General features: G+C 44.6%; 1 protein-coding gene across 1 annotated transcript; it reads left to right on the top strand.

Annotated features, from left to right (window-relative positions):
- Window positions 1-8,920: 8,920 nt before the first annotated feature.
- Window positions 8,921-23,572, top strand: LOC308469454 (uncharacterized protein). The gene is made up of 7 exons (XM_080991935.1): window positions 8,921-9,015; window positions 11,982-12,781; window positions 13,243-13,366; window positions 13,667-13,749; window positions 19,576-19,702; window positions 20,583-20,675; window positions 21,123-23,572. Exons 2-7 carry the CDS (start codon window positions 12,332-12,334, stop codon window positions 22,418-22,420), a joined length of 2,175 nt encoding a protein of 724 aa, XP_080848061.1. The 5' UTR covers window positions 8,921-9,015; window positions 11,982-12,331; the 3' UTR covers window positions 22,421-23,572.
- The last annotated feature ends 2,091 nt before the right edge of the window (window positions 23,573-25,663 follow it).

Here is a 25,663-nt window from a genome sequence, read left to right as displayed (position 1 = left end):
TCGCTGATTTTTTCCCCTCTGGGGGTGGGGGGAATTGCCTGCTTCCTTCTATATTTTTTCAGTGTTTCCCTCGCCACCTTCCGCTCTCTCCCCTAGTGAGTGTTAACAGGATGGGACAGGGGACATTTTCTAAACCGGGTTCCCATTTTCTAAACTGCTATGGTGTGAGGTGTGCTGAATCTAGGATGCTTTATAAAGGGCCCAAGAAGCAGCTGTATTTTGGCCAGCAGTGCTTTGAGGAAGCATAGAGTGAGAGACTCGCAATGGCCAAACAGATCTCTGTGAGAAACAGGACCCGAGCACAAAAGCGCACTCCTCCTCTGTGGTTTCCAGCAACATTATTGTCTGTGACTGTGGAGGCAGACAGTAGCCATTGATAGCCTTATGTGCCATGCAGTTATCTCATCTTTTAAAGCCATCCTAGCGGTGCTGCATTAGCTAATCCTTCCTTTTAACTGTCTCGAATCTTCCCACATTTAGCTTCCTTGGATGTCCCTAGTGTTGTGAGAGAGGGATAAATCTTTTATATATATACAGTGGTACCTCAGGTTACAGACGCTTCAGGTTACTGACTCCGCTAACCCATAAATAGTGCTTCAGGTTAAGAACTTTGCTTCAGGATGAGAACAGAAATCATGCTCTGGCGGCGCAGCAGCAGCAGGAGGCCCCATTAGCTAAAGTGGTGCTTCAGGTTAAGAACAGTTGCAGGTTAAGTACGGACCTCCGGAACAAATTAAGTACTTAACCCGAGGTACCACTGTATAATAATTTTCTTTTATTCTTATAGACAACATTTTCAATGTACGATTCTCCCATATTTCCCCCCAGCTTCAACTATCTATCTGCCCTGTTGGTCTCCTTTTCCCACACCTCTCTTAATTGATCCTCCATTTCTACTAATATTTTATAAATTTCACTGGTTTCCCCTTTTATAACTTTATTTTCTTCTTTGGAGATGGTATTTAACACGTCAGATTAAATCAAATAAACAAGGAATATTCTCTGTTATGTTGGAGGGGGTGCCAGGAAACTGGGAATTCTGTTCACATGCGGTAGAGGTGTAAATCCGTACATTTTTTGGCAGAGCGTTTAAGGAGATAACAGAAATCACTGGGTTAAAGCTGACCAAAAGTCCAGAGGTAGCATCATTATCAATTTACGATGGGGTGGAAGTTTTGCAGGCTATGAAGGACTTGCTCACAAATTTATTGACAGCGGCATGAATTATGATAGGCAGGAAGTGGACGGGGCAAGCAGAATATAAAATGGAAGAATAGTATAAAGAGGTGTGGGGTATAGCTGTTAATGATAAATTAGCATGTGCCATTAAGGTAAGACGGGGAATACGCAGGAAAAATTTTGATTTTGAGGAGATACGGAAGGTGTTTGTAGAATTTGTACTGTTAAAACGGAAAGGGGTCAAACCATCACAAGAGGTGTTGAAATTTTGGGAGGTTGGATGGTTACAATGGAATGGTCTTGGTGGTGGGGTGCACATTTTTATTCCTACATATTTATGATTCTTACTTTGTAAAAATAAAACAGAAAAAAAGAAAAAAAAATTCTCTCTCTACCCTGTCCGTGCCACACATAATTTTATAAACTTCTGTCATGCCACCTTCTTCCTTGTCTTTTCTCTTTGTTGTTGTTGTTGTTTAGTCATTTAGTCGTGTCCGACTCTTTGTGACCCCATGGACCAGAGCACACCAGGCACTCCTGTCTTCCACTGCCTCCCACAGTTTGGTCAAAATCATGTTGGCCGCTTCAAGAACACTGTCCAACCATCTTGTCCTCTGCCGTCCCCTTCTCCTTGTGCCCTCCATCTTTCCCAACATCAGGGTCTTTTCCAGGGAGTCTTCTCTTCTCATGAGGTGGCCAAAGTATTGGAGCCTCAGCTTCACAACCTGTCCTTCCAGTGAGCACTCGGCTGATTTCCTTAAGAATGCAGCACTTCCGGGGGCGGCGCGAACGGCAATGGCGGTCCTCTTCTGAACGGGAGAGGAGGCTCCACAGACAACGGGTCGTCCGCTACGGCGAAGCGGAGACCCACTCCGGAAAACCACAGGCAGCAAGAGCCTGTGGTCTTGAGGCTCGGTGGGCGCCTTAAGTGACCCTCCAAACGCTAAAGGAACCCCGTAAGGGGCTCCGGAGCGTGGAGGGGGGTTGCGGCGCTGAGAGCTGTTTCACAGTCTGTGGAGCGAAGCCGCGCTGCTGCTGCCGGTGAGCGCTGATCCCTTTTCCTGTCAAAATTTGGATTCGGACGAAAAGCAACTTACTCGTGAGTAAAGACTGAATCACTTGAAATTAGAGACTTTAAATCAAAAAATCTGAATTTATTTGAACTTGGCTGAAAGCGGAGAGACGTGGAAACAGGAAGTCCGTCTTCCGCTGCCATTGAACTTGAAAAAAGCAACTAGTTGGAGGAGTGGAGGCTGAAAGAAAGAGATTTTAAATTTTACAGATCTAAGCACCCACTGAATCTGCATCCTAAAGTAAAGATCCTAAGTTAAAGATTTGGAATTATTATTTGCACTTGACTTTCCTCCTTTTATTGGATTACAATCAAAAGGTGAAACCCAGGGTCCGGAGCTGCCTGAGCTTTGAGAGACTGAGCTGTCAGTACTGCAGATTTGGATATTGTATATTGGAACTTGCAACAATCTGAGGGTATTGAGACCTTTTAATTTGAAACATTCTTTTTGGAGACAAATAAGCACTGTCTGTAACAAAGTGATTATTTATTAACTCTGCTAAATATTTGTATCTGAAGGTTCCTGGATACTAAACTAGACTCTGAAAGACATTTTAAGCTCCCTCTAGAGGATTGGATTAAAACAGTGACTTTACATTTACATTTACTTTCGATTCCCTTGTTGTTTGCTTGCTCTGGGCCTTTCTATTCCCATGGGAATAACTCAGTGTGACCTTGACTGATAGATAACGTTGGAATGAGTGGCACAAGAAGAAGAGGAAAAGTTAGACAAACAACTTTAACAACTCTAACCTCAGCCTCGCAGACACGCAGATCATCTGTACCTACTTTGCCCTCAGAAGTAGAAGTAGAAGAAGTTGCCTCGTTACAGGCAAAAGAGGGAGAGGGTGAAGTAGAGCAGTTACAATTGGAAGATATGGCCTCAGGAGCATCTGTTTCTGTTTTAGACAAAATCTTTGAAAAATTGGAAGCTTTGGACAAGAAAGTAGATGTGCAATCAGCAAAGATTGACAAAAATACAGAATGCTTAAATAAATTAACTATACAAGTGGTACAGAATACACAAGCAATTGGACAGTTAACGGAGGCCACAGCAGAAAATCGGAAATTGGCTGAGGATACCAGACAAAAATTGGAAAATTTAGAACAAGAGGTAAGACCACTCACTAAACAAGTTGGGGAACATCAGATCTATCTTTCTATGATAGAACTCCGAAATCGTGAGAATAATTTGAGGATTAGATCACTACAAGAGGCAGAAGAAGGAAATCTAGCTGAGTTTTTGACCAAAGAATTCTCCAAGTTCTGGAATTTGGAAGAAAAGGACTTTAAAATTGTGTCAGCTTTCAGACTTGGAAGATTTACAAAGAAGGAGAGGCCCAGAGATTGTTTGATAACATTGAGATCAAAGGAGGAAAGGGACAAGATTTTGGGCCTACATTACGGAAAGTCACTGGAGGTTTTGGACAGAAGAATTGAAATTTACAAAGATATTCCAAGACAACTGTTGGATCTTAGAGCCGCCTACTCTGAACTTGCCAAACTACTAAGGAGCAACGCAATTCCATTTAGGTGGGAATTTCCCCAAGGAATATCTTTTACCTTTAGAGGGAGAAAGGTCAAAATTAGAACATTGGAAGAGAGAGATAAATTTTTGTTTACACACGGAGAGGACCTTCAAAAAGGAATTGAACTACCTTCTGGGCCTGGGGCAACGCCAGCACCAACACCAGCACCTGGGGAACCTGAAGATCCAGAGAAGATACCACCCCTGGAGAAATAACCAGATCAATTCAGGATGTCTCTGCAATTGTTGAGTTGGAATATTAATGGTTGTAACATTCCGGAGAAAAGGAAGAAAATATTTCATATACTAAAAAAAGAACAATTGGACATTATTTGTTTACAAGAAACACATGTGACGAGGCTCCATAGAAAAGTGTTAATAAATAAAAGATTGGGCCAGGAATTTGTATCGTCGGATAAAGTTAAGAAGAGAGGCGTGGTGATATATGCAAAAGAGAGCCTGTCACCCAAATTCTTATTTAAAGATGAACATGGAAGAATTTTGGCTATTGAGATACAATATCAAGGAGAGAAACTGTTGATATTAGGAATCTATGCACCGAATGAAGGGAAATCGGAATTTTACAAGAAGTTGCAGGAGACAATGCTGGATTATCTGGACTACAACAACATCATAATGATGGGAGATATGAATGGGGTCGTATCAACTAACATGGACAAGTCACAAAGTCAAAATGTTACAAAAGACGGCAGACTACCTAAAACCTTTTTTGAAATGACAGACAATATGGATTTGATTGATATTTGGAGGACAAAGAACCCACTAGGAAGAGAGGGAACATTCTTTTCTGAAGCCCAACTGACCTGGACAAGAATCGACCAAATATGGATTTCTAGAGGCCTGGCACCTAAGGTCAGAAAAGTGGAAATCTGCCCAAAGACCTGTTCCGACCATAATGCAGTAAAGATGGATATGACACTACTACCAACTGGATCCTTTAGATGGAAGATGAATGACAATTTGTTCAGAGATCAGGAAATTACTAAGAAGGCCCAAAAAGTTTTGAAGGATTATTTTGAGATAAATATGAATACTACGGTGGAAAAAAGAATCGTCTGGGACGCAAGTAAAGCTGTAATGAGGGGATTCTTGATACAACAGAATGCAGTAAAGAAAAGAACACAAAATGAGAAAAAAGATAAGATCTTGGATAAAATAAAAGAATTAGAGAAGAAATTAAGAGTGAATCCGAAGTCACAGCCAACTCTGAGAGAAATTAAACTTTATCAAACACAATATTCTAAACTGATAAATCAGGAAATCGAATGGAAGGTTAAACTAATGAAACAAAAAACGTTTGAGTCGGCGAATAAATGTGGAAAACTGCTAGCTTGGCAGTTGAAGAGAAGACAAAGATTAAATACGGTTACAAACTTAGAGATTGAAGGAAAAAACATTCAGAATCCAGTGGACATCAGAAAGTGCTTCCAGAGATACTTCAAAAAACTATACACCCAAGGGCCGCAAGACGAAGCTGAGATTAAACAATTTTTGGCAAAAAATGGACTATCCAAATTGTCACAAGAAAATAGGACAATCCTGAATTCTAAAATAACACGACAGGAGATTGAACAAGCCATTCAGAACATGCAACTTGGCAAATCTCCAGGGCCAGATGGGCTGACCTCCAAGTACTATAAGACATTAAAAGACTATTTGATACAACCTTTGATGGAGGTCAGCAATGAAATTATGGAGGGGAAGAGGGCACCGGAGTCGTGGAAGGAAGCGTTTATCACATTAATACCAAAGACGGAAGCTGAAAAGACACAACTTAAGAACTACCGTCCCATCTCCCTTTTAAATGTGGATTACAAAATATTTGCAGACATTTTGGCAAGTAGATTTAAAAAAGTTTTAAATGAAGTAATCCATAAGGACCAGGCAGGCTTTCTCCCAGGTAGATATTTGTTTGCTAATACAAGGAACATTATTGATATCTTGGAACTGTTGCAAACAGATATAAACACAAAAGCAGTTTTAATCTTTATAGATGCGGAGAAGGCCTTTGACAACATCTCCTGGAAATTTATGATGGGAAATTTAAAAGAGATGGGAGTGGGACGGGGTTTTGAGAATGGGATTGAGGCGATATATTCAGAGCAGAAAGCTAAACTGATAGTCAATAATGTGGTTACAGAAGAGTTTAAAATCGAAAAAGGAACTCGACAAGGTTGCCCTATCTCCCCTTTGTTATTTATTTCGGTTCTGGAAGTGCTATTGAATATGATTAGAGGGGATCGGTTGGTGGAAGGAATTCAGGTCGGACAGAAACAATACAAATTAAAAGCTTTTGCAGATGACCTGGTTTTGACCTTGCAGAAGCCAGAGCCTAGTACGAAAAGAGTATTACAACTGATTAATGACTTTGGTCGGGTGGCTGGATTTAAATTAAATAAACAGAAAACTAAGGTTTTGGGGAAAAATTTGACTGATACAGAGTCAGAACGGTTTCAGAATGAGATGGAACTTAATGTGGTTAAAAAAGTAAAATACCTAGGGGTAAACATAACAGCAAAAAATCTAAGTCTATTTAAGGATAACTATGAAAAATGTTGGACAGAAATTAAGAGAGACTTAGATAGTTGGTCAAAATTGAAACTTTCTTTGTTAGGCCGAATTGCTGCTATCAAGATGAATGTATTGCCAAGGATGTTGTTTTTATTTCAAACACTTCAGGTTTTGGACAAAACGGAATGCTTTCAGAAGTGGCAGAGAGATATTTCTAAGTTTGTCTGGCAGGGCAAAAAGCCCAGAATTAAGTTTAAGATATTAACTGATGCAAAACAAAGAGGGGGCTTTGCCCTGCCAGACTTAAAGTTGTATTATGAAGCCGCAGCGTTCTGCTGGCTAAAAGACTGGCTACTTCTTGAAGACACTGATGTGTTAGATTTGGAAGGGTTTAACAATGCTTTTGGATGGCATGCATATTTATGGTATGACAAGGTTAAAGCAAATAAGGCCTTTAAGAACCATATTGTCAGAAAATCACTGTTTAATGTCTGGACAAAATATAAAGACTTGCTGGAAAATAAAACACCAAGGTGGCTTTCACCTTTGGAAGCTAAGGCCCGAAAAAGACCCAATATGGAGGCTAAATGGCCAAAATATTGGGAAATACTAGAAAAGGATGGAGATAACTGGAAATTGCAGAGTTTGGAGAAAATGAAAGACAAAGTGCGAGACTGGTTACATTACGCTCAGATTAAAGAAGTTTTTAAAAATGACAAGAAACTAGGGTTCCAGGTGGAGAAATCGAAACTAGAAACAGAATTGTTAGAACCAAAGACTAAGGTACTTTCAAGGATGTATAACTTGCTGTTAAAATGGAATACACAAGATGAAACGGTTAAATCGGCTATGATAAGGTGACCCCATGGACCAGAGCACACCAGGCACTCCTGTCTTCCACTGCCTCCCACAGTTTGGTCAAAATCATGTTGGCCGCTTCAAGAACACTGTCCAACCATCTTGTCCTCTGCCGTCCCCTTCTCCTTGTGCCCTCCATCTTTCCCAACATCAGGGTCTTTTCCAGGGAGTCTTCTCTTCTCATGAGGTGGCCAAAGTATTGGAGCCTCAGCTTCAGGATCTGTCCTTCCAGTGAGCACTCGGCTGATTTCCTTAAGAATGGATAGGTTTGATCTTCTTGCAGTCCATGGGACTCTCAAGAGTCTCCTCCAGCACCATAATTCAAAAGCATCAATCCTTTGACCATCAGCCTTTATCAGCCTTCTTTTCTCTAAACGTTCTCAAATGCTTCAACATTTCTTCATAGGGGAGTTGGCCCACCTCTTTGATCATTGTCTGTTGTTGCTTCAGTCTTCTGTACGCTGCTTAGAGATATTTTTAATATATTAAGTGGTATAGAAATGAAATAATCAGTTGGGCTGCCCTTTTTTGAACCTTTTCCAACTCTGTAATATCCTTTTTGAGGAGAGGTGACCAGAACTGGTACTCTGTATTCCAAATTTCAGTCTTTTTTTAAGTAGGAGACACAGCTACCTACCTGTTTGCACACCCTTGGCTACCTGAAGTTCAGGCAGGCCTGGATGAGGAAAATAAAATATTTCCAGCATGTCAGTTGGGCAAAATATTCCTGCATTGCAGAGGTTGGGCTAGATGACCCTCTGGCCCCCTTCCAACTCTGCCATCCTGTTAATTTGACTGATCAGCAGCTAGCTTGATTTTAATTTTACTTATATACTACCTTTTTAAAAAAAAGCACCTCTAAGTGGACTGTATGAAATTGTATAACATAGACGCAAGAATGCATAGATACAATAAAGACTTTAAAAACAAGTAGGCATAATAAAATAATCAGCTAATATTGTGGATAGCCATCTCTGACTGCTCCCTACGTGAAAATGGGGTCTGTTTCTGAGATTAAATAGTGAAATTAAATGATGGCTAGAGAAAGGGGTTTGCCTCCGTGGTAGAACATCTCTTTGGGGTGCCGAAGGTTCAATCCTGTAGCTTCTCCAGGCAGGGCTGGGAGAAAGACATGCCTGAAATCTTGGACAGCTGCTGCAAGTCAGTGCAGACAATACATAGCTAGATGGACCTATGGTCTGATTCAGAAGAAGCCAGCTTCCTATGCTCCCTTGTGTAAGTAGTGGTTGAACATTTGCCTTGCCTGCGGAAGGTCCCAGGTTCAAATCCTGACATCCCCAAGCACAGCTGGGAGAGTCCTCTCCTATGAAATCCTGGGCATCTCACATTACTGAACTTAACGGACCGGCTGCTCTTAGTAGGGCAGCTTCTATATCTTCCACAGTATAATTTCGCGATGGGCTCTCTGCCAAACAGCAAGTCATTTTGTCTGGCCCGATTGACTCACCCAGAAGGATTGCACTGTTATTGAATATGGTTTCAACAACCTTTTTTCTACACCTGACTGCAAATCCCAAACTTCCGCTCTCTGAGTTCTTAATAGCCTTTCCCATTTAAAATAATAATATATATTTTTTTTGTAAACTTAAAAGAAAAAAACATTATTTAGCCAGATGCCACTTTTCCAGGGTAGTGGGTTCCCCCCGCCTTACAGGTTAAGGGTTAATCTGACCGAGTGCTGCATTCCTAGAGGGTCCCTTCAGGAGGCGAGGTTGATTCGTTGGTGGAGGCACTTCCGGCCAACCTTGCCTATCCCCCTTCGCTCTACCTTTGCAAAAAATAAAAAAGGGGGGTGGATGGGCTTTGGAATTTCTCCTGGAAAGAGGTGAGTGCAAAATGCATTTGGGGTGAAAAGGGTGCAATTGAAGAGCTGGCGTAGCAGAAAAAAAAATATTGCAGACCAGATTTCATATTTGTAGGAATGATTGTCACAAATATATGTTTATTTAAAGAAATTGCAGGTTGGTCTATTGAGAGGGTGGGGGAAATATCTAAAAGTAATGGTAGTGATAAAGGCACCTTTACCGCGAGCAGAGAAGGCCACAGTCCTGCTTGCATTTACCTGGGAATAAAATCCCATTTATTCATTGGGATTTAAGACTGTGTACACACCATGCAATTAAAGGATGTTTAAATCCCAATCTGCACCCCCCAAAAAAAGAATCATGGGAACTGTAGTCCGACCCCCACGGAACTACAATCCTCAGCACCCTTTGCAAACTACAGTTCCCAGGGTTCCGGCGGTGGGGGCAGGGAGGGAAGCATACTTTAAATGTAGGGTTATCCAAGAGACCAATTCCTGAAACCTTTGCTAACTCCGGGAAGCAGAAACGGTTTATTCTTTTTGTGCGACGCTGGCAGATTTGTGATGCGTGGAGTGGCGCTGCAAGAAAGATTAGAAAGAGAGAGCTAGACAGTATTGCAAATAAGTTGTGTAGGAGATTCAGAGGTCTGGCGGATGTTAAGCTAGAAATGAGCTAGCAGATTATATTTATGAATTCCTGCTCCCTTTCTTCAAATCAATGATGCCTTGTTTTACGTAATTGCTGTTTGGTGTATGCTATGATTTGCAGTTAGGGCGATTGTCCTGCAGTTGTTACCCATTAGCGAGCAAGCTTTTGAGTTCCACAGAACTCTTTATGTTAACCACCCAGCTATTAAACTGAGAGGCAGCGTGGTGTAGTGGTTGGAGTGGGACAGGTACGATCCTATTTCAAATCCCCTCACCTTCAAGTGTTACTGTGTGACTGTAAGCCAGTCACTATCTCTTTTCAAGGATATAGTGATAATTTTAAAAAGGCGGAGGAACTTTGAGTTGTATCTAGACTTGAGTCAGTTGTGCTTAGGCTGCTTAAAATCATTGGGAAAAGTTAATAATGGCTTTAGTCCAGTTGGTTTCAATGGGAACTGACTGAAACTCAAGTCTGGATACTACCCTATATGTATGTGTCACGGATTGGTTGGATGCAAAGGAATGGTGGTCAGAGGAAGAAGACTGGGAGGAGAAGGTGTCAGAAGCTGAAGAGGTAACAGGGCTTAGTGAGCGGGGAGAATCTGTGGCAGAGTGAAGCCCAGAATCAGAGGCAGAAGCAGAAGCAGGAGAGTGGGATGAGGAAGGCCAAGAGGCAGAGATGGGTCAGGCTGGTGAGGAATCATGGGTTTTCTCCTCCTCCTGGTGTGACAAGCTCCCCTCCCCCCTTGTCTCCCAGAACCAGAAGAACCATATCTTTACCTTTCATTTACTTGTTTCATCGACCTCCCTTTTTTGTATTCTAGTTCAATTAACTATTTCAGCAAATTCTTTCCATCTTTCACAATTTTTGTTCTATAATTTATCTTAACGGTCTAACCTTATTTTTTCATTTTGGCCAATTATCAATCAGCTTTTACTTAATTCTTTATTACATTTCTGCTAAAACCATATAGCTTCATTCCAGCATCCTTCTAACATTCATTAATTTTGCAATATTTTTGTAAATATACTTTAAATTTTTTCCAATCTTCTTCCACCGACTCCATCCTAATCTTTGGTCTTAAAATAGTAACATTAGATTTTTCCCTATTAACAACCCATTTTTCATATTCCCTTAAAGCATTACAGCTAAGTAGCTTGGAATTGTTGACACTGGCTGGCAGTTGTTCTCCAGCGTTTGAAATGGGAGTCTGTTCTTCTCAGCCCCACCTGGAGAAGCCAGGGATTGAATCTGGAATCTTCCAGATGCAAAGCACATACTCTGCCAGTAAGATATGGCCGTTCCCCAATTTTTCAGAAGACTGAGCAGAAACACGGGTGCTGTATCTTGCGTCTCTCAACCTACGTGAAGGTTTGGGTCCTTAATCATTTTTAGGAGAGCAGAGCTCAGCTGCTCTCTCCCCACACCATTGCATGTTTCCAGTTTCTTAGGGTGAGCTGAGACTCAGTACAATATACAGCTTCCAGGATGTGGGTGGTGCTGTGGTCTAAACCACAGGGCCTCTTGGGCTTGCCGATCAGAAGGTCAACTGTTCGAATCCCCTCAATGGTGTGAGCTCCCATTTCTGTGTCCTAGCTTCTGCCAACCTAATAATAATAATAATTTTTATTTGTATCCCGCCCTCCCTGGCCAAAGCCGGGCTCAGAGTGGCTAACATCATATAAATCAGACAATATGCATAATACAATATACAATATGCAAATAAAATAACATTCAACATTCATTAAAATAATATAGAATATTAAATACCAGCATTTCAAGATTAAACAGAAATCCACTCTTAACAGTTACAATAAGTAATTTCTAAACTCCAATCAATAAAACAACTGCAAGCCACAGTGCACAACATAATACAATACAAAATGAGAAGCAGAGACTGGAGGGTCTGGCAAGGCAGGTGGAAAGAGGCCTTGCCTGATGAAGTCTCCCCCCTCACAGTTCTTCCTCCAGGACCAGCTCCCTTATGAGGACTCCTAGGGTCAGAGGGTGGGGCACGGCAGGTGGAAGGAGGCCTTGCCTGATGGAGTCTCTCCCCTCACAGAACCTAGCAGTTTGAAAGCACACAAGTCCAAGTAGATAAATAGGTACTGCTGCAGTGGGAAGGTAAACAGCATTTCCGTGCACTCTGGTTTCCGTCATGGTGTCCCATTGTGCCAGAAGCGGTTTAGTCATCCTGGCCACATGACCCGGAAAGCTGTCTGTGGACAAACACCGGCTCCCTCAGCCTGAAAGCGAGATGAGCGCCACAACCCCATAAGTCGCATTTGACTGGACTTAACCATCCAGGGTTCCTTTACCTTTTGTTTTATTATTACAGTGGTACCTCAGGTTACAGACGCTTCAGGTTACAGACTCTGCTAACACAGAAATAGCACCTCGGGTTAAGAACTTTGCTTCAGGATGAGAACAGAAATCACACGGTGGCAGCATGGCGGCAGCAGGAGGCCCCATTAGCTAAAGTGATACCGCAGGTTAAGAACAGTGTCAGGTTAAGAACGGACCTCCGGAACAAATTAAGTTCTTAACCTGAGGTACCACTATATTCAGCTTCTGTTTCCATAAGGAGAAGAATCTCCTCTTGGTAACTGGATATATTGCTTGGCTCGATCAAATGCTGTTGAACCGTGGGACTGAGCCCCATTGCCAGTCCTGAGAGAGAGAGAGAACATGGCTGCCGTAAAGCGAGGTGATCTTTTGGCTGTGGGACTGGAGTCCGAGGAGGCTCTGCAAGACTCAGCTGCCCTCAAAGCAGAGAGAAGGAGGACCGAAAGCGCTCGGCCTGGGTGTGGCATGGAAACCTGCAGAAAAACAACTCCGGAGATCTTGAACCAGGATGCTCCAAATTCCAGTTCCGAGTTCAGACAGTTCAGGTACCAAGAGGCCATTGGTCCCCAGGAGGTTTGCAGCCGGCTCCTGGACCTTTGCTGCCGGTGGCTGAGGCCCAAGAGACTCACCAAGGAAGAGATGTTGGAGCTGGTGGTCCTGGAGCAGTTCCTGGCCGTCCTGCCCGCGGAGATGCAGAGCTGGGTCAGGGAAGGCCGCCCAGGGAGCTGTGTCCAGGCCGTAGCCCTGGCGGAAGGTTTTCTACTGAAGCAGCAGGAGGACAGAAGGCAAATGGTGAGCGGGTTACATTTTGGTGGTTCATGCTGTGGGCATGAAGAAATTGTTGTTTTACAAGGAAGTTGTTTTACAGCCTTTCTCAGAAGCTTTGTTCTGCTGGTCACCCACCTAAAATAAATAAATGATGGATTAATAGACAATATGCAGGAGCAAGACAAGGACCCACAGAGGGGAGGAGGGGAATCCAGGAGATTCTTTGGAATCCTCTTTTTATGTTGCTTGTTTGATAATCGTTTGTAAATTTCAAAATCTGAAAAACTAAATAAAATTTAAATGAATGAATGGAGTTGAGAAAGGAGTAGAAAAGGGGGAATCACAGAATTGTAGAGTTGAAAGGGACCCCAAGGGTTATCTAGTCCAACGCCATGCTCTGCAGGAGTCTCAGCTAAAGCATCCATGACAGATGGCCGTCCATTAAGAACATATTCTGATGCCCTTAATACTCTCTCCTGTTTTAGGTCCAGGAGCCGTTGATGGAGGTGGCCGGCCCTTTATCTGGTGGAAAGAAGGTTCCGTCGGACGACTTTGACAGGCCGGGACGTGGGGCCAAAACCAGCACAATGAAATTCCACAGAGATAAAGGTAAAATCCTGCATTTAGTGTTGTGGGAGGTGGTGAGATCTCGTTTGGCAATACTACGCGCAATAAGGATTTGGGTGTCTTAGTGGATCACAAGCTTAATGTGATCCACCAGGGTGTGACACTTTATAATGTGCTCTTTTGTTTTGCTTTGCATCTTCAGGCTTGGAAGCTGATTAAAAAATAAACCTTGATTGATTGGCTAGGAGGCTGATTAAAAAATAAACCCTGATTGGCTAGGAGGCTGATTTTAAATCTTTGTTTGGCCCTCTGCTTCTGATTCTACCTCCGTTTCATTAACAGACAGTGAAATGGCACCTGAGGCACATTCTGAATCTTCTCCTTTTTCTGCTGGAGGGGTGAAAGCCACCATCCAGCCAACTCAGGTAGGAGAAAGCCTGTTGGGGAGACCTATTTCAGACAACTGGGGTGCCACTTTCTTATATATCCCTGGGCTTCTTTGGGAGGAAGGGTAGCACAATAACTCGTCGTCGCTCACAAAGTACCATCGTTAGCACCCCCAATAAGGATTCTCACAATTCCCTAAAGAATATAATTACATACTATCATCACAATTCCACAAAAGAACCTCTCTCAATTCCCCTCCTTCTCTTTTCAGTCCTCAATATCAAGGAGTGTGTGTGTGTGTGTGTGTGTGTGTGAGCAATTTTAAGCCTGAGGGCCACATTGTGTTCTGGGCAGCCTATCAGGGGCCACAGGCCAGCAGTGGGCGGGGCCAGAGGCAAAAGTAGGCAGAGCAGCAAATGCAACTCTTACCTTTGTACAGTAGAGGGGTGTCGGGGAACCAGCCCACCAGGTGCGGAGGAAAAATGACGAGGAGTCATGGGTAAAGGTTTAAGCAAGGAGTGAGCTCTCTCTCCCAGCAGCCTTGCATGTTTATTAGCCTTGCGCACATTACATCATGTTGCATATACACGTGTAGCACTCGGGTGGAAAACAGCTAGGGTTTGCATTTCTTAGAATAACTATTCTCTACCATACTCCAGACAGCCGCATAAGCTTTGCGGTTAGGCAGCGCGACAGTGACCCAGGCGTGTGGGGGAACAAGTCAGCAGATGCTTCCTCTTGCACAATCTTGCACAAGGGTGCTATTTTTCTATTGCATCCCCACATGCCCTCCTTTTTTATATTATTTAATCAGAGTCATAAATTTCATTCCGAGGCAGAAGCTCGCCAGGGTCGCACACAGCGCGCTGGTAACCAGGTAGGCCGTCCATCCAGGTCCACTGCCGCGTAGCCGCGTCCCCAGGAGATGAGTGGCACAGGACCATGCCATGTTGGATCAGGCAGCTGTCTGTAAGATACAAGAGGCCGAGCCAAAGGCTCTGCTTTTTGAAAATGAATCTCAGCCGGTGTATATTCCCTATTATGGGATACAAATATGGTTAAGAGTGAATAAAACAGTATGCACAATTGAAGGAATCTCGGCAGAGGGGGCATTTCGACCTCCAAGTTGTTTGGACAGCAGAGTCTTGAAGGTCAAGTGCGCCCTCTCCACAATCGCCTGTCCTGTTGAATTAAAAGGCAAACCATGGATTAATTTCACATTCCATAAATCACAAAAGGATGAAAACTGAGAGGAAATATAGGCTGGGCCATTATCCGTTTTAATGCTTTGTGGCTTACCCATCACCGCAAAACAGCGCAGGGTGTGCTGAATGACGTGACGAGCGGTCTCACCCTTCAATGGGGTGGCCCAGATAAATCCAGATGAGGTGTCCACTGTCAAGTGAACTTTTGAAAATGGGGCGAGCAGAGGGGTGTGAGTAACATCCATCTGCCAAACCGCAAGAGGGGACGTACCCCTAGGGTTCACCGCATCAAAGGGAATCATGGTTGGAGCCTTAGAACAGATAGAACATTGAGAGACAATGTCTCGTGCCTGTGCAATAGGGATTTTAAACATTTTTGCCAAAACTTTAGCAGGCTGGTGAAAGGTAGAATGAGAGAGAATAGGGTCAGAAAACAAGGAAAACACTTCAGATCGCAGTGCAGCGTCTGCCACGGCATTTCCCTGAGCCAAAAACCCTGGGTGATTGGTGTGGGAACGAAGGTGTGCAACATAAAAAGGATGACGGCGTTCTTGAATAAGATACTGCAAGGTAGAAAAAAGAACAAACAAATCAGCATCTAACACAGGCGTGATATAAGAAACAGGCAGGGAAGACAGAAGGCGATACACATATTGTGTATCAACAAGCAAATTAAAAGGTTTATCAGGAAAGAGTTGAAAGGCAAGGATTACAGCAGCAAGTTCAGCCCGCTGGGCGGACCTCTGTTGCTCAGTAAATTCAGTTTTCCATTTTTCACCCTCTTCCCATGCCACCACCCCCCGCGTTTTTGACCCATCAGTGAAAAGGGTAAGGGCAGAGGGGATGGGGGTTGGAGAAAGAGCAGTTTTTAAAGTATAGACAGTTTGAGAAAGAAAGACAAGCATGGATCAGAGGGGGGATTATGCGTGATGGTTCCCAAAAAATCCACAAGTGCTACTTGAGTAGCCACGGAGGTGGAAATCAGGTGTTGTGTTTCTGTGAGTGAAAAAGGCAAATAAATTTTTTCAACGTCCAGTCCAGAGAGGGCTTTTGCTCGAGCGCGCCCTTTAATTACCAAATCCATTACAGCCGCTGGAGAGGAATAAATGTTACGCGGTGGAGTATGCGGAAGGTGGATCTATTCCACAATGTTGACACCCGAGGGGGCAGCCGATTTCTGTGAGTAGAGAATGGCTGTAGGCAGCAAAGGTGTGGAAAAAATTGCCAAGGATAACTGCACATTGTGCAGAGTGTCTATGCGATCCACCATTCGGTCTCTTAATAAAGCATTAACCTGTTGTAAGGCTTGTAGCATTTCTTCTGTAACTGGGATGACTTCTCCGGGTAGGTTGTGTCCTTGTAAGGCAGAAAACAATGATGACAAGGTGCTAGTAGGCAGATTAAGGTAATTCTTTATCCAATTCAGGTGTCCCAAAAGTTGTTGAAGGTCAACCAGCCGTAGGCGGGCAGGAAAAGACAATTGGGGAACAACCGGAATGGCAGCTTGTTGTGTCAATTTATGTCCAAGATATAACATAGGCAAAGTTTGCTGAACCTTATCTGGGGCAATACACAGTCCAAAATCTCTCAGGGCAGATGTAAGGTCTTTTAATAATTCCACTGATATGTCCTGTGCAGCCACAAGGATATCAATTGGGTGGAGGCTTTGACAGGCTGGCGCTTCTCCCCCGACACCCAAAACCTGCGCAGCTGCCTTTGTGGGCCATTCGGGAGGCCAGTCTTGTTTAGCAATCACAGTAACATCTGCCCCTGTATCCAGAACCCCCTCTACCTCACGTCCACCCAGTGTCATTTTTAAGGTAGGGCGCTGAGCTGTGAGAGGCATTGCAGCAGCAATTAAGGGGGGATTTGTAGGAGTTGTGGCATCCGCAGGGAGCAGTATGACTTTAGCCACTGGCGTGCCAGATGAAAGACCTAAGAGGGGGGCTGCTTGTTTAATTGCAGTCCCCAGTGGCGTCGGCGGAGGCTGATAATCTGGTGGTCGTGGCGGAGTAAAAGGTGGTGGTAGAAGCGGTGCAGCCGGGTATATGAAAGGCATATTCAGGACTGTTTCTTGTTGTGGTTGCAACGAAGCCAAGAGGATGTTTTTGGGCGTAAGAGTTGCCATGCAGCCACGGACTTTAGCCCAGGCACTAAGGACGTGAACATTTATGCGGCCATGGCCATGAAAGTGGTCGCCAATCCTATCCCAGTCTGGAATTTCCCATGTCCCGTTGTCAGGGAGCCATGGACAATGTTCATCTATGGCCAGAATCAATGCAATTAGATCACCTTCAGGTACTTGCTGTTTATTTTCCCGAAGGAGGTGCTGCATGTCTTTTAAAAATTGTTTCTGAGGGTTGGAGAGCGCAGAACCCATGATAAAAATAGAAAAATAGCTACTCACCGGGGATCCGAAGATGAGAAGGCGCCTTGAGCCACAGCCGGGCGGGTGAGTAGCAGGAAGGACCGTCTTTGACAGCACGCGTCCTGGAAGCCGTTCAGGCAATCACACGAGGCACCATTTGTCGGGGAACCAGCCCACCAGGTGCGGAGGAAAAATGACGAGGAGTCATGGGTGAAGGTTTAAGCAAGGAGTGAGCTCTCTCTCCCAGCAGCCTTGCATGTTTATTAGCCTTGCGCACATTACATCATGTTGCATATACACGTGTAGCACTCGGGTGGAAAACAGCTAGGGTTTGCATTTCTTAGAATAACTATTCTCTACCATACTCCAGACAGCCGCATAAGCTTTGCGGTTAGGCAGCGCGACAGTGACCCAGGCGTGTGGGGGAACAAGTCAGCAGATGCTTCCTCTTGCACAATCTTGCACAAGGGTGCTGTTTTTCTATTGCATCCCCACAGAGGGGCTGGGAGGGTGTGTGTGTAGTGTAGTGGTGTAGTGGTTAAGAGCGGTAGTCTCCTAATCTGGGGAACCGGGTTCGCGTCTCCGCTCCTCCACATGCAGCTGCTGGGTGACCTTGGGCCAGTCACACTTCTCTGAAGTCTCTCAGCCCCACTCACCTCACAGAGTGTTTGTTGTGGGGGAGGAAGGGAAAGGAGAATGTTAGCCGCTTTGAGACTCCTTAAAAGGGAGTGAAAGGCGGGATATCAAATCCAAAAAACTTTCCGGGGGTTCCTCATTCCTGTTCAAAGCCCTCAAAGCCACCTACGGGGAAAGCTGTGAGTTCAGCCCATTTTGACGCTATGAACCTTTGAATCTTGCAGAAGAGGGATGCGGAACCTGTTGCCTTGTAGGTGTCGCTGCAGTGCAACACCCATCATGCCTGACAGCTGTGCTGGCTGGGTGACTGATGATGATGACAACAACAACAACAACAACAACAATAATGTAATATTTCACTCTGGGCGACTTCCAAGACATAAAAACACAATAAAACATCAAACATTAATAGTAACAGACTGATCCAATATAAAAATCACAGTAACTTTAAAATAAACAACTTATATAAAACAATCCATCAGAATCTAATAAACAGTAAAATTAAACATCAGCAAATAATAAACAGTTCAACCACAATAAAGAATTATCAATCAATAAAAGTAACAGCAAATCACGTAAAATACCACAAAACATACAAAACCATGTAAAAGGATCAAGCTGAGAAACAAAGAAGAGAAGAAGAGTTTGGATTTGATATCCCGCCTTTCACTCCCCTTCAGGAGTCTCAAAGCGGCTAACATTCTCCTTTCCCTTCCTCCCCCACAACAAACACTCTGTGAGGTGAGTGGGGCTGAGAGACTTCAGAGAAGTGTGACTGGCCCAAGGTCACCCAGCAGCTGCAGGTGGAGGAGCGGGGACACGAACCCAGTTCCCCAGATTATGAGACTACCGCTCTTAACCACTACACCACACTTTTATAAGCACAACTTATAAAACTATTTTTAAAAAATATCGCTGAACTCCTCTGTTGCCAGCTACTGCGGCTGCTATTCTCAAAGTCATAGTCTGGGAAAGGCTAGGTGGGGCAAGGCAGGAGGAAACACCATTGCCTGATGAGGAACAGAAAGTCCAATATCACCTGCAGATTCTGCACCCTGAAAACAACCACCTGTTCCTATTGTCTTCTTTGGGCGTGTGATGGAAGGAGAGCAGTCATCACCCCATTTTCTGGGATGTTTGGCTAGGAAATAGTTTTGTATTATAAGGACAGAATTACCCAAACTGTATAGAAACTTATTCATGTATCCTACTACAGTGGCAAGAATGTTATTCGCCCCCAAATGGAAAGAAGCAGAAGTCCCAGTAAAGGAAGAATGAATACAAAAACTTGCAGAATACGCAGAATTAATAACCGGAAGAATAAGAAATCAAGATAACAAACTTTTTGTAAAAGAATGGAAGTGGTTTATTGAATATTTACAGATAAATTGTAAACAGATAAGAACATTCGCAGGATTATTGTAATAACCTGCAGTTTTATAAGAGTATACATTTAAAGCAGATGAATAAATGAGCAGATAAAGTTCATTTGGATATGCAGAAGATATTGAAAATAAACTTGAGGGACCGCAGAAAGAGGGGGGAAGGAAGACGAGTTTTGAAATGTTAAAATGATTGTAGAATGATTGAAATGTATAAACCCGAAAAGCATAAAGAAAATAAAGAAAAAGAAAATAGTTTCGTATGTGTTTCAGGAGCCTGTGGTTTTTGAGGAGGTGGCTGTGAGCTTCACAGAGGAGGAGTGGGCCCTGCTGGTTCCAGGCCAGAGAGCATTGTACCGGGAGGTCATGTTGCAGAATTATGGGATGGTGGCCTCTCTAGGTAAGGATGCCTTTGGCCGCAGATGAGGCAGGGGGTGTTGTTGGATTCCAACTTCCCTCAGCCCCCACCACCGGCCAGCCCATGCCAAATCAGATAAACCTCTCTATAATTCTCACTCTATAATGGGAATAGGGGGGCTCCTAACCACTCCCAGCAGCCTTATCAAACACCATCTCCCAGAATTCCTTGGGGGAAGCCATGATCATTTAAAGTAGTAGAAAAAAGACAGTCACGGAACCAAAAACAACACCAAACAAATGAAATACCATGAAAATCCCTGAAACGAGAAGTAATCGACTAAAAATATTAAACTAAATAACAAAAATCACAAAGTTTAAGGGAAAAATTAGAAAAACCTAGAATTGAATAAAACCTTAACGGGATGCTGGCTACAAACCTCATTTCACTGAACTATTCAGTTTCCTCAGAAGGAAATAGAAAAATCATAAACCTTAAATGATTTTAAACAAACTCAAGAACAGGGCTGAAACGCTCCCCTGAGTTTACAAAAAAGGTTTGAAAACCTCAATAGCAAGTTTAAGACACAGCCCTATTTAAAGCAAGCCAAGCCGTAGTGATAAGGAATTGAGGACTCGGCTGTGAAAACTCTAGTATTGCCTTTTAAAGTGGCATGATAGTGCTTTTAAATGTGAGGTGTGAATGTGGCCTGACTAGCAGTCCCTGTCCAGGGATTCAGGCCGGTGAATCTCTCCCAGACGTACCTGGAGGTACCAGGAATTGAATTTGGGACTCTCTACATACAAAAGTAAATGCTGTAGCACCGAGCAACAGTCCTTCCTGCGTGGATGGAAAGATCTTGGAAGCTCTCTTGCGGCCCCTACATAACCAGCTGTTTGATTTTTATGTTTTGAATATCTAGAAGCTCTGCTGATTCCCAAGCCTGACCTCATCTGCCGGTTGGAAGAGGAAGAGCTCATTGAGCAGTGTACTGAGGAAGGGGAGAGTTTTAAAGGTGGGCAAAAGACTCATCTTTTGTTTCTCTCTTTTAGCATCATCATCATTTATTATTTATACCCCGCCATCTGGCTGAGTTTCCCCAGCCACTCTGGACGGCTTACAATCGAGTGTTAAAAACAATACAGCATTAAATATTAAAAACTTCCCTGAACAGGGCTGCCTTAAGATGTCTTCTGAATGTCAGGTAGTTGTTTATCTCTTTGACATCTGATGGGAGGGCGTTCCACAGGGTGGGCGCCACTACCGAGAAGGCCCTCTGCCTGATTCCCTGTAGCCTCACTTCTCGCAATGAGGGAACTGCCAGAAGACCCTCGGCGCTGGACCTCAGTGTCCGGGCTGAACAATGGGGGTGGAGATGCTCCTTCATGTATACAGGACCGAGGCCGTTTATTTGTTCACAACTTAGAAGTAGGAAATAAACAAGCATCTCTGTTTATTTCAGGCTGGAAGAGGGAGAACGAGAATGAACTTTATGAGGCTGCTGCGGAGGGAACTGAGACTCGAGATGTGAAGGAGATATTTGTGAGTGAAGATGGACCAGAGATTCCGGTTGGAAAGCCGGTAGTGAAGGACAGATTCCTTTATTTGCAGGATGTGGAGTTCCACGAAAGCTCGTTCCAAAAGGAACCGTGCAAAGTAAGGAGGAGGAACGAGTGTGCTGTGTGTGGGCAGATCTTCAGTCACAAATCGAGCCTTGTTACTCATCAGAGAATCCACACAGGCGAGAGGCCCTATAAATGTGCACTTTGTGGAAAGAGCTTCAACCGAAGGACGCGACTCACTTCACATCAGAGGCTGCACACAGGGGAGAAGCTGTATAGCTGTTCAGACTGCAGCAAGAGCTTTTGCGAAAAATCGAGTCTTAACGCCCATCAGAGAATCCACACAGGAGAGAGACCCTATAAATGCTTGAACTGTGGGAAAAGCTTCAGCCGCAGCTCAAACCTTATTGCTCACCAGAAAATCCACACGACACAGAAACCCCGTAATCACTCCAAAGGCAGCAAGGGCTTCTCTGTTCAGTCTAAGTACAATTCACATGAGAAAATTCACAAAGGAGAGAAGGATCTGTGTAGTTCCGTAATCTTTAGCAAGAGCATCTCTGATGACATGAGTCTTCTTGGACATCCAGAAATATATGCAGAAGAAGATCCTTATAAATGTTTTGACTGTGGGGAAAGCTTCAGTAAGAGCTCCAACCTTTTTAAGCATCAGAGAATTCACTTAGAGGAGAAACCATACAAATTCTGTAGCAATAGCTTTTCAGACAAAACCAGTCTTATGACACATCAAGGCATCCACTCGGGAGAAAAAACATATAAATGCTCAGTGTGTGAAAAGAGCTTCAGTCGCAACTGGAGCCTCCTTACACATCAGAGATACCACAGAGGGGAGAAACCTTATAAATGCTCGGACTGCAGCGAAAGCTTTTGCGACAAATCAAGTCTTATCAGGCACCAGAGAATCCACACAGGAGAGAAGCTCTATAAATGCTTCATTTGTGAGAAGAGCTTCAATCAGAGCACAAACCTTTTCACACACCAGAGAATCCACACGGGAGAAAAACCGTATAAGTGCATCGAGTGTGGGAAAAGCTTTAACCAGAGCTCACATCTTATCAGGCACCAGAGGCTCCACACTGGAGAGAAACCCTACAAGTGCTCGGAATGTGGGAAGAGCTTCACTCAGAGTCCAAATCTCATTCGGCACTGGAAAATTCACGCCAGACAGAACACGTAACGACGGCTTTTTGACTTTTATGAAAAAAATAAAAGCATCAATCAGCGCACAAGAGAATGACACATTAGATGATGTCTTACGAGAGAAGGAAATTGCTCACACAAATGAGAGGTGGAAGATTCCTGCATTGCAGGTGGTAGATTGGATGACCCTTTGGGTACCCTCCACTTCTGCAGCAGAACAGTTTCATGTGCATGTAACGTTTTCCTAGATCCCTCTGGGGTTTTTTCCCCTGCAGAGACTGCAGTCCCATCCTAGTAGTATAAGCAAGGTAGAGCTATAGAGTTGGAAGTGTGAATGTGCTAAGTTTTCATTAATAAATCAAAACAAAAAGTAAATGTAGTGCTCAAACAACTGATAAGAACATAAGAAAGAGCCCTTCTGGATCAGGTTCAGCTAGACTGGTGACTGGGAGTGGCTGCCGAGACCATATAATACCAGTCCTGAGAGACCTGCATTGGCTCCCAGTACGTTTCCGAGCACAATTCAAAGTGTTGGTGCTGACCTTTAAAGCCCTAAACGGCCTCGGTCCAGTATACATGAAGGAGCGTCTCCACCCCCATCGTTCTGCCCGGACACTGAGGTACAGCTCCAAGGGCCTTCTGGCAGTTCCCTCCCTGCAAGAAGCAAAGTTACGGGGAACCAGGCAGAGGGCCTTCTCAGTAGTGGCACCTGCCCTGTGGAATGCCCTCCCATCAGATGTCAAGGAAATAAGCAACTATCTTACTTTTAAAAGACATCTGAAGGCAGCCCTGTTTAGGGAAGTTTTTAATGTTTAGTGCTGTATTTTTTTAATATTTTGTTGGGAGCCAAATTATTATTATTATTATTATTATTATTATTATTATTATTATCATCATCATCTCACAGTGGCCAACCAGATGCCCCAGTGTGAAGCCACCAAGCAGACCCTGAGCACAAATGGTACCCTCTCCAAACTGCAGTTCCCAGCACCTAGTATACTGCCTCCAACTGTGGAGCCGATCATGGCCTCTGTTGTGACAGAGCGTTAGATACTAGATGGTCAGTTTTTTAAAATTTTTGTACCTGTTCCAATCTGCTTGCACCTTGTGCGAGATAAACTTGTTTCCCTTTGCGTTTCTCCTCTCCCTGGTCCTGTATAAAAAATAATAATGCATTTCTTGCAAGATCTGTGGTTGAGGCTAGGTGTCTTGTTGTTGTTCCGGTCTCCACCACTGCCGTCCAGCTTAGATTCCCCATTTCCCCAGACGTCCAGAACTAGAGTGCAAATCTAGTAGCTGTTCAAAATGAGATGTTGCCCCAACAACAGGCAAATGAAAGGATTTAGAGAGGCAACTCTGGAGCCTGTCCCCTTCCTGCCAAGCGTGCTTTGTGCTTTCTGGTTCAGATTTTGGCTTAGACCCATCCCGTTTCTGCTCTTGGGGTCTTGGGGATAATCATGGAGGCTCAAGAGTAGGTGTCGGGGTGGATGTAAGGCACAGGTCAGCAGTAACTCACAAGGCGTCAGTGAAGTTAACTCTTTATTCAAAGAAACAAAGCGTCTCAGGCCTAGTGAGCGCAGCAACTTCCATAGCAACAGTTTTCCAGGCAAAGCCAGTCTTCCCTTTAGGCCTTGCCTCTATCAGGCAGGACTGAAGGCCTTCCTACAGTCTTCTCCCTCAGATCCTTCCAGAGCAATCTGAGACTCCAAGGCCTTGTCTGTCACCGCTCCACCTTCTTCATTCCTCTCCTGGTCCTGGGAGACCAGTGGAGAGGGGAGGAGGAGACACACATGATGCTTCACCAGCTAACTCAGTCTCTGCCTCTGGGCCCCTCACCTCTCCAGGCTCCTCTTCTGCCGCTAGTTCTGAACTGCTCTCTCTGCCACAGCCTCTTCCTGCTCACTAAACCCTGTTAGCTCTCCAGCTTCTGACACCTCCACCTCCCAGTCTTCTCCCTCTAACCCAGGCATCCCCAAACTCGGCCCGCCAGATGTTTTGGGACTACAACTCCCATCATCCCTAGCTAACAGGACCAGTGGTCAGGGATGATGGGAATTGTAGTCCCAAAACATCTGGAGGGCCGAGTTTGGGGATGCCTGCTCTAACCACTCATTGTTGTCCCACCACACATCCCCAGGCTCTGAGCCTTCTTCCCCTGGGGGTTCCCCGGTTGCTGCCTCCCACCACTCTTCTGCATCCAGCCAGTCCGTGACATCACAGGGGTGGGGGCTTGTGCATCTAGAGGTGGTGTGCCAGGTCTCTCCCATTCCTCAGCCTTCCTCCAGTTGGACATCTCTGGGTGTTGGGTCTCCAGTCCCTGGTCAGTGGTGGCTGGTGCCCATCGGGGCTGGTAGGGCAGAAGGCAAGGAGCCCAACAGTAGGTGGCGCCAGAGAGCCAATGACATAGAGTCCCCATCCTCTTCCCTGCTGCGTTCTGCAAGGGCAACACAAAAGCTGAGGAGGAGGAAGGTGACGGCCAGAGCCACTTTCTGGACTGCTTGTAAGGGAAAAGGCAGGACACAGAGCAGCCTGAAGTTTCCAACTAAACATACGGAAAATGGCCCATGGGTAATGGGAGTCCACCAATATCGGGAGAGACATAAGTTTCTCCACGTCCAGGGGGTGCTTTGCTAGGGACATCTGCTGGGAAACAGCAACCCGTTCGTGACGACAAACTGGCTGTGTGTCGAAAGCCATCAGGAAACCCATTCAGTTGATGGGGGGGGGGGGAGTATGTGTTCTGACCTGAACTGATGAACCACGGTTAAAAAACAGGAAGCAGAGGCAGAGGGACCAACCGTCAGCTTTCACAATGGAGGAATATAAACAGGATCTGTCCTGTAACAAAGGCCGATGCTATTTCAAGCCTCTTGGCTTGGCGTCTTCGGCGAAGATCAGTGTTGCTGAGCTCGTGGAAGGCACAGAAATGTTTGCCACCCACTCCACAAAACAAGAGCACCCGTAAGAATCTGCTTGGGTTTGGTTTTCCGCAAGGAGGAAAAGCCACGAGCTCCTCAGATCAACGGTGGAAACCTTCGGCCCTCCAAATGTTGTTTGCCCATCAGTTGGTGCAAAATGCAGGTATCGCAACTGTTCACATGCTGCCCAATAGGTATTTAAAATGGCTGGCATCTGCCTGTCTTGAGAGACAATGGAGTGCGCTGTGGCGATCACACAGGGTCCCCAGACGTTTCACCGTCTATTGATCCCTGTGCCACCACTTTATTTCTCGCTGCCACCACCCAGGCCCTACCTGGTACAATACTGAGTCCAGTCAGGG

Source organism: Podarcis pityusensis (assembly GCF_964106645.2).
Source record: "Podarcis pityusensis genome assembly, chromosome: 2".
NCBI classification, from domain to species: domain Eukaryota; kingdom Metazoa; phylum Chordata; class Lepidosauria; order Squamata; family Lacertidae; genus Podarcis; species Podarcis pityusensis.
Note: the sequence above shows the minus strand (reverse complement) of the source record. Positions and strands in the feature narration are given on the sequence as shown.

Coding starts and splice junctions, on each gene's coding strand:
- LOC308469454 (XM_080991935.1), top strand. CDS start 12,332: ATGGCTGCCGTAAAGCGAGGTGATCTTTTGGCTGTGGGACTGGAGTCC. Junction 12,782..13,242: donor AGGAGGACAGAAGGCAAATG/GTGAGCGGGTTA, acceptor CTCCTGTTTTAG/GTCCAGGAGCCGTTGATGGA. Junction 20,676..21,122: donor GGAAGGGGAGAGTTTTAAAG/GTGGGCAAAAGA, acceptor TGTTTATTTCAG/GCTGGAAGAGGGAGAACGAG.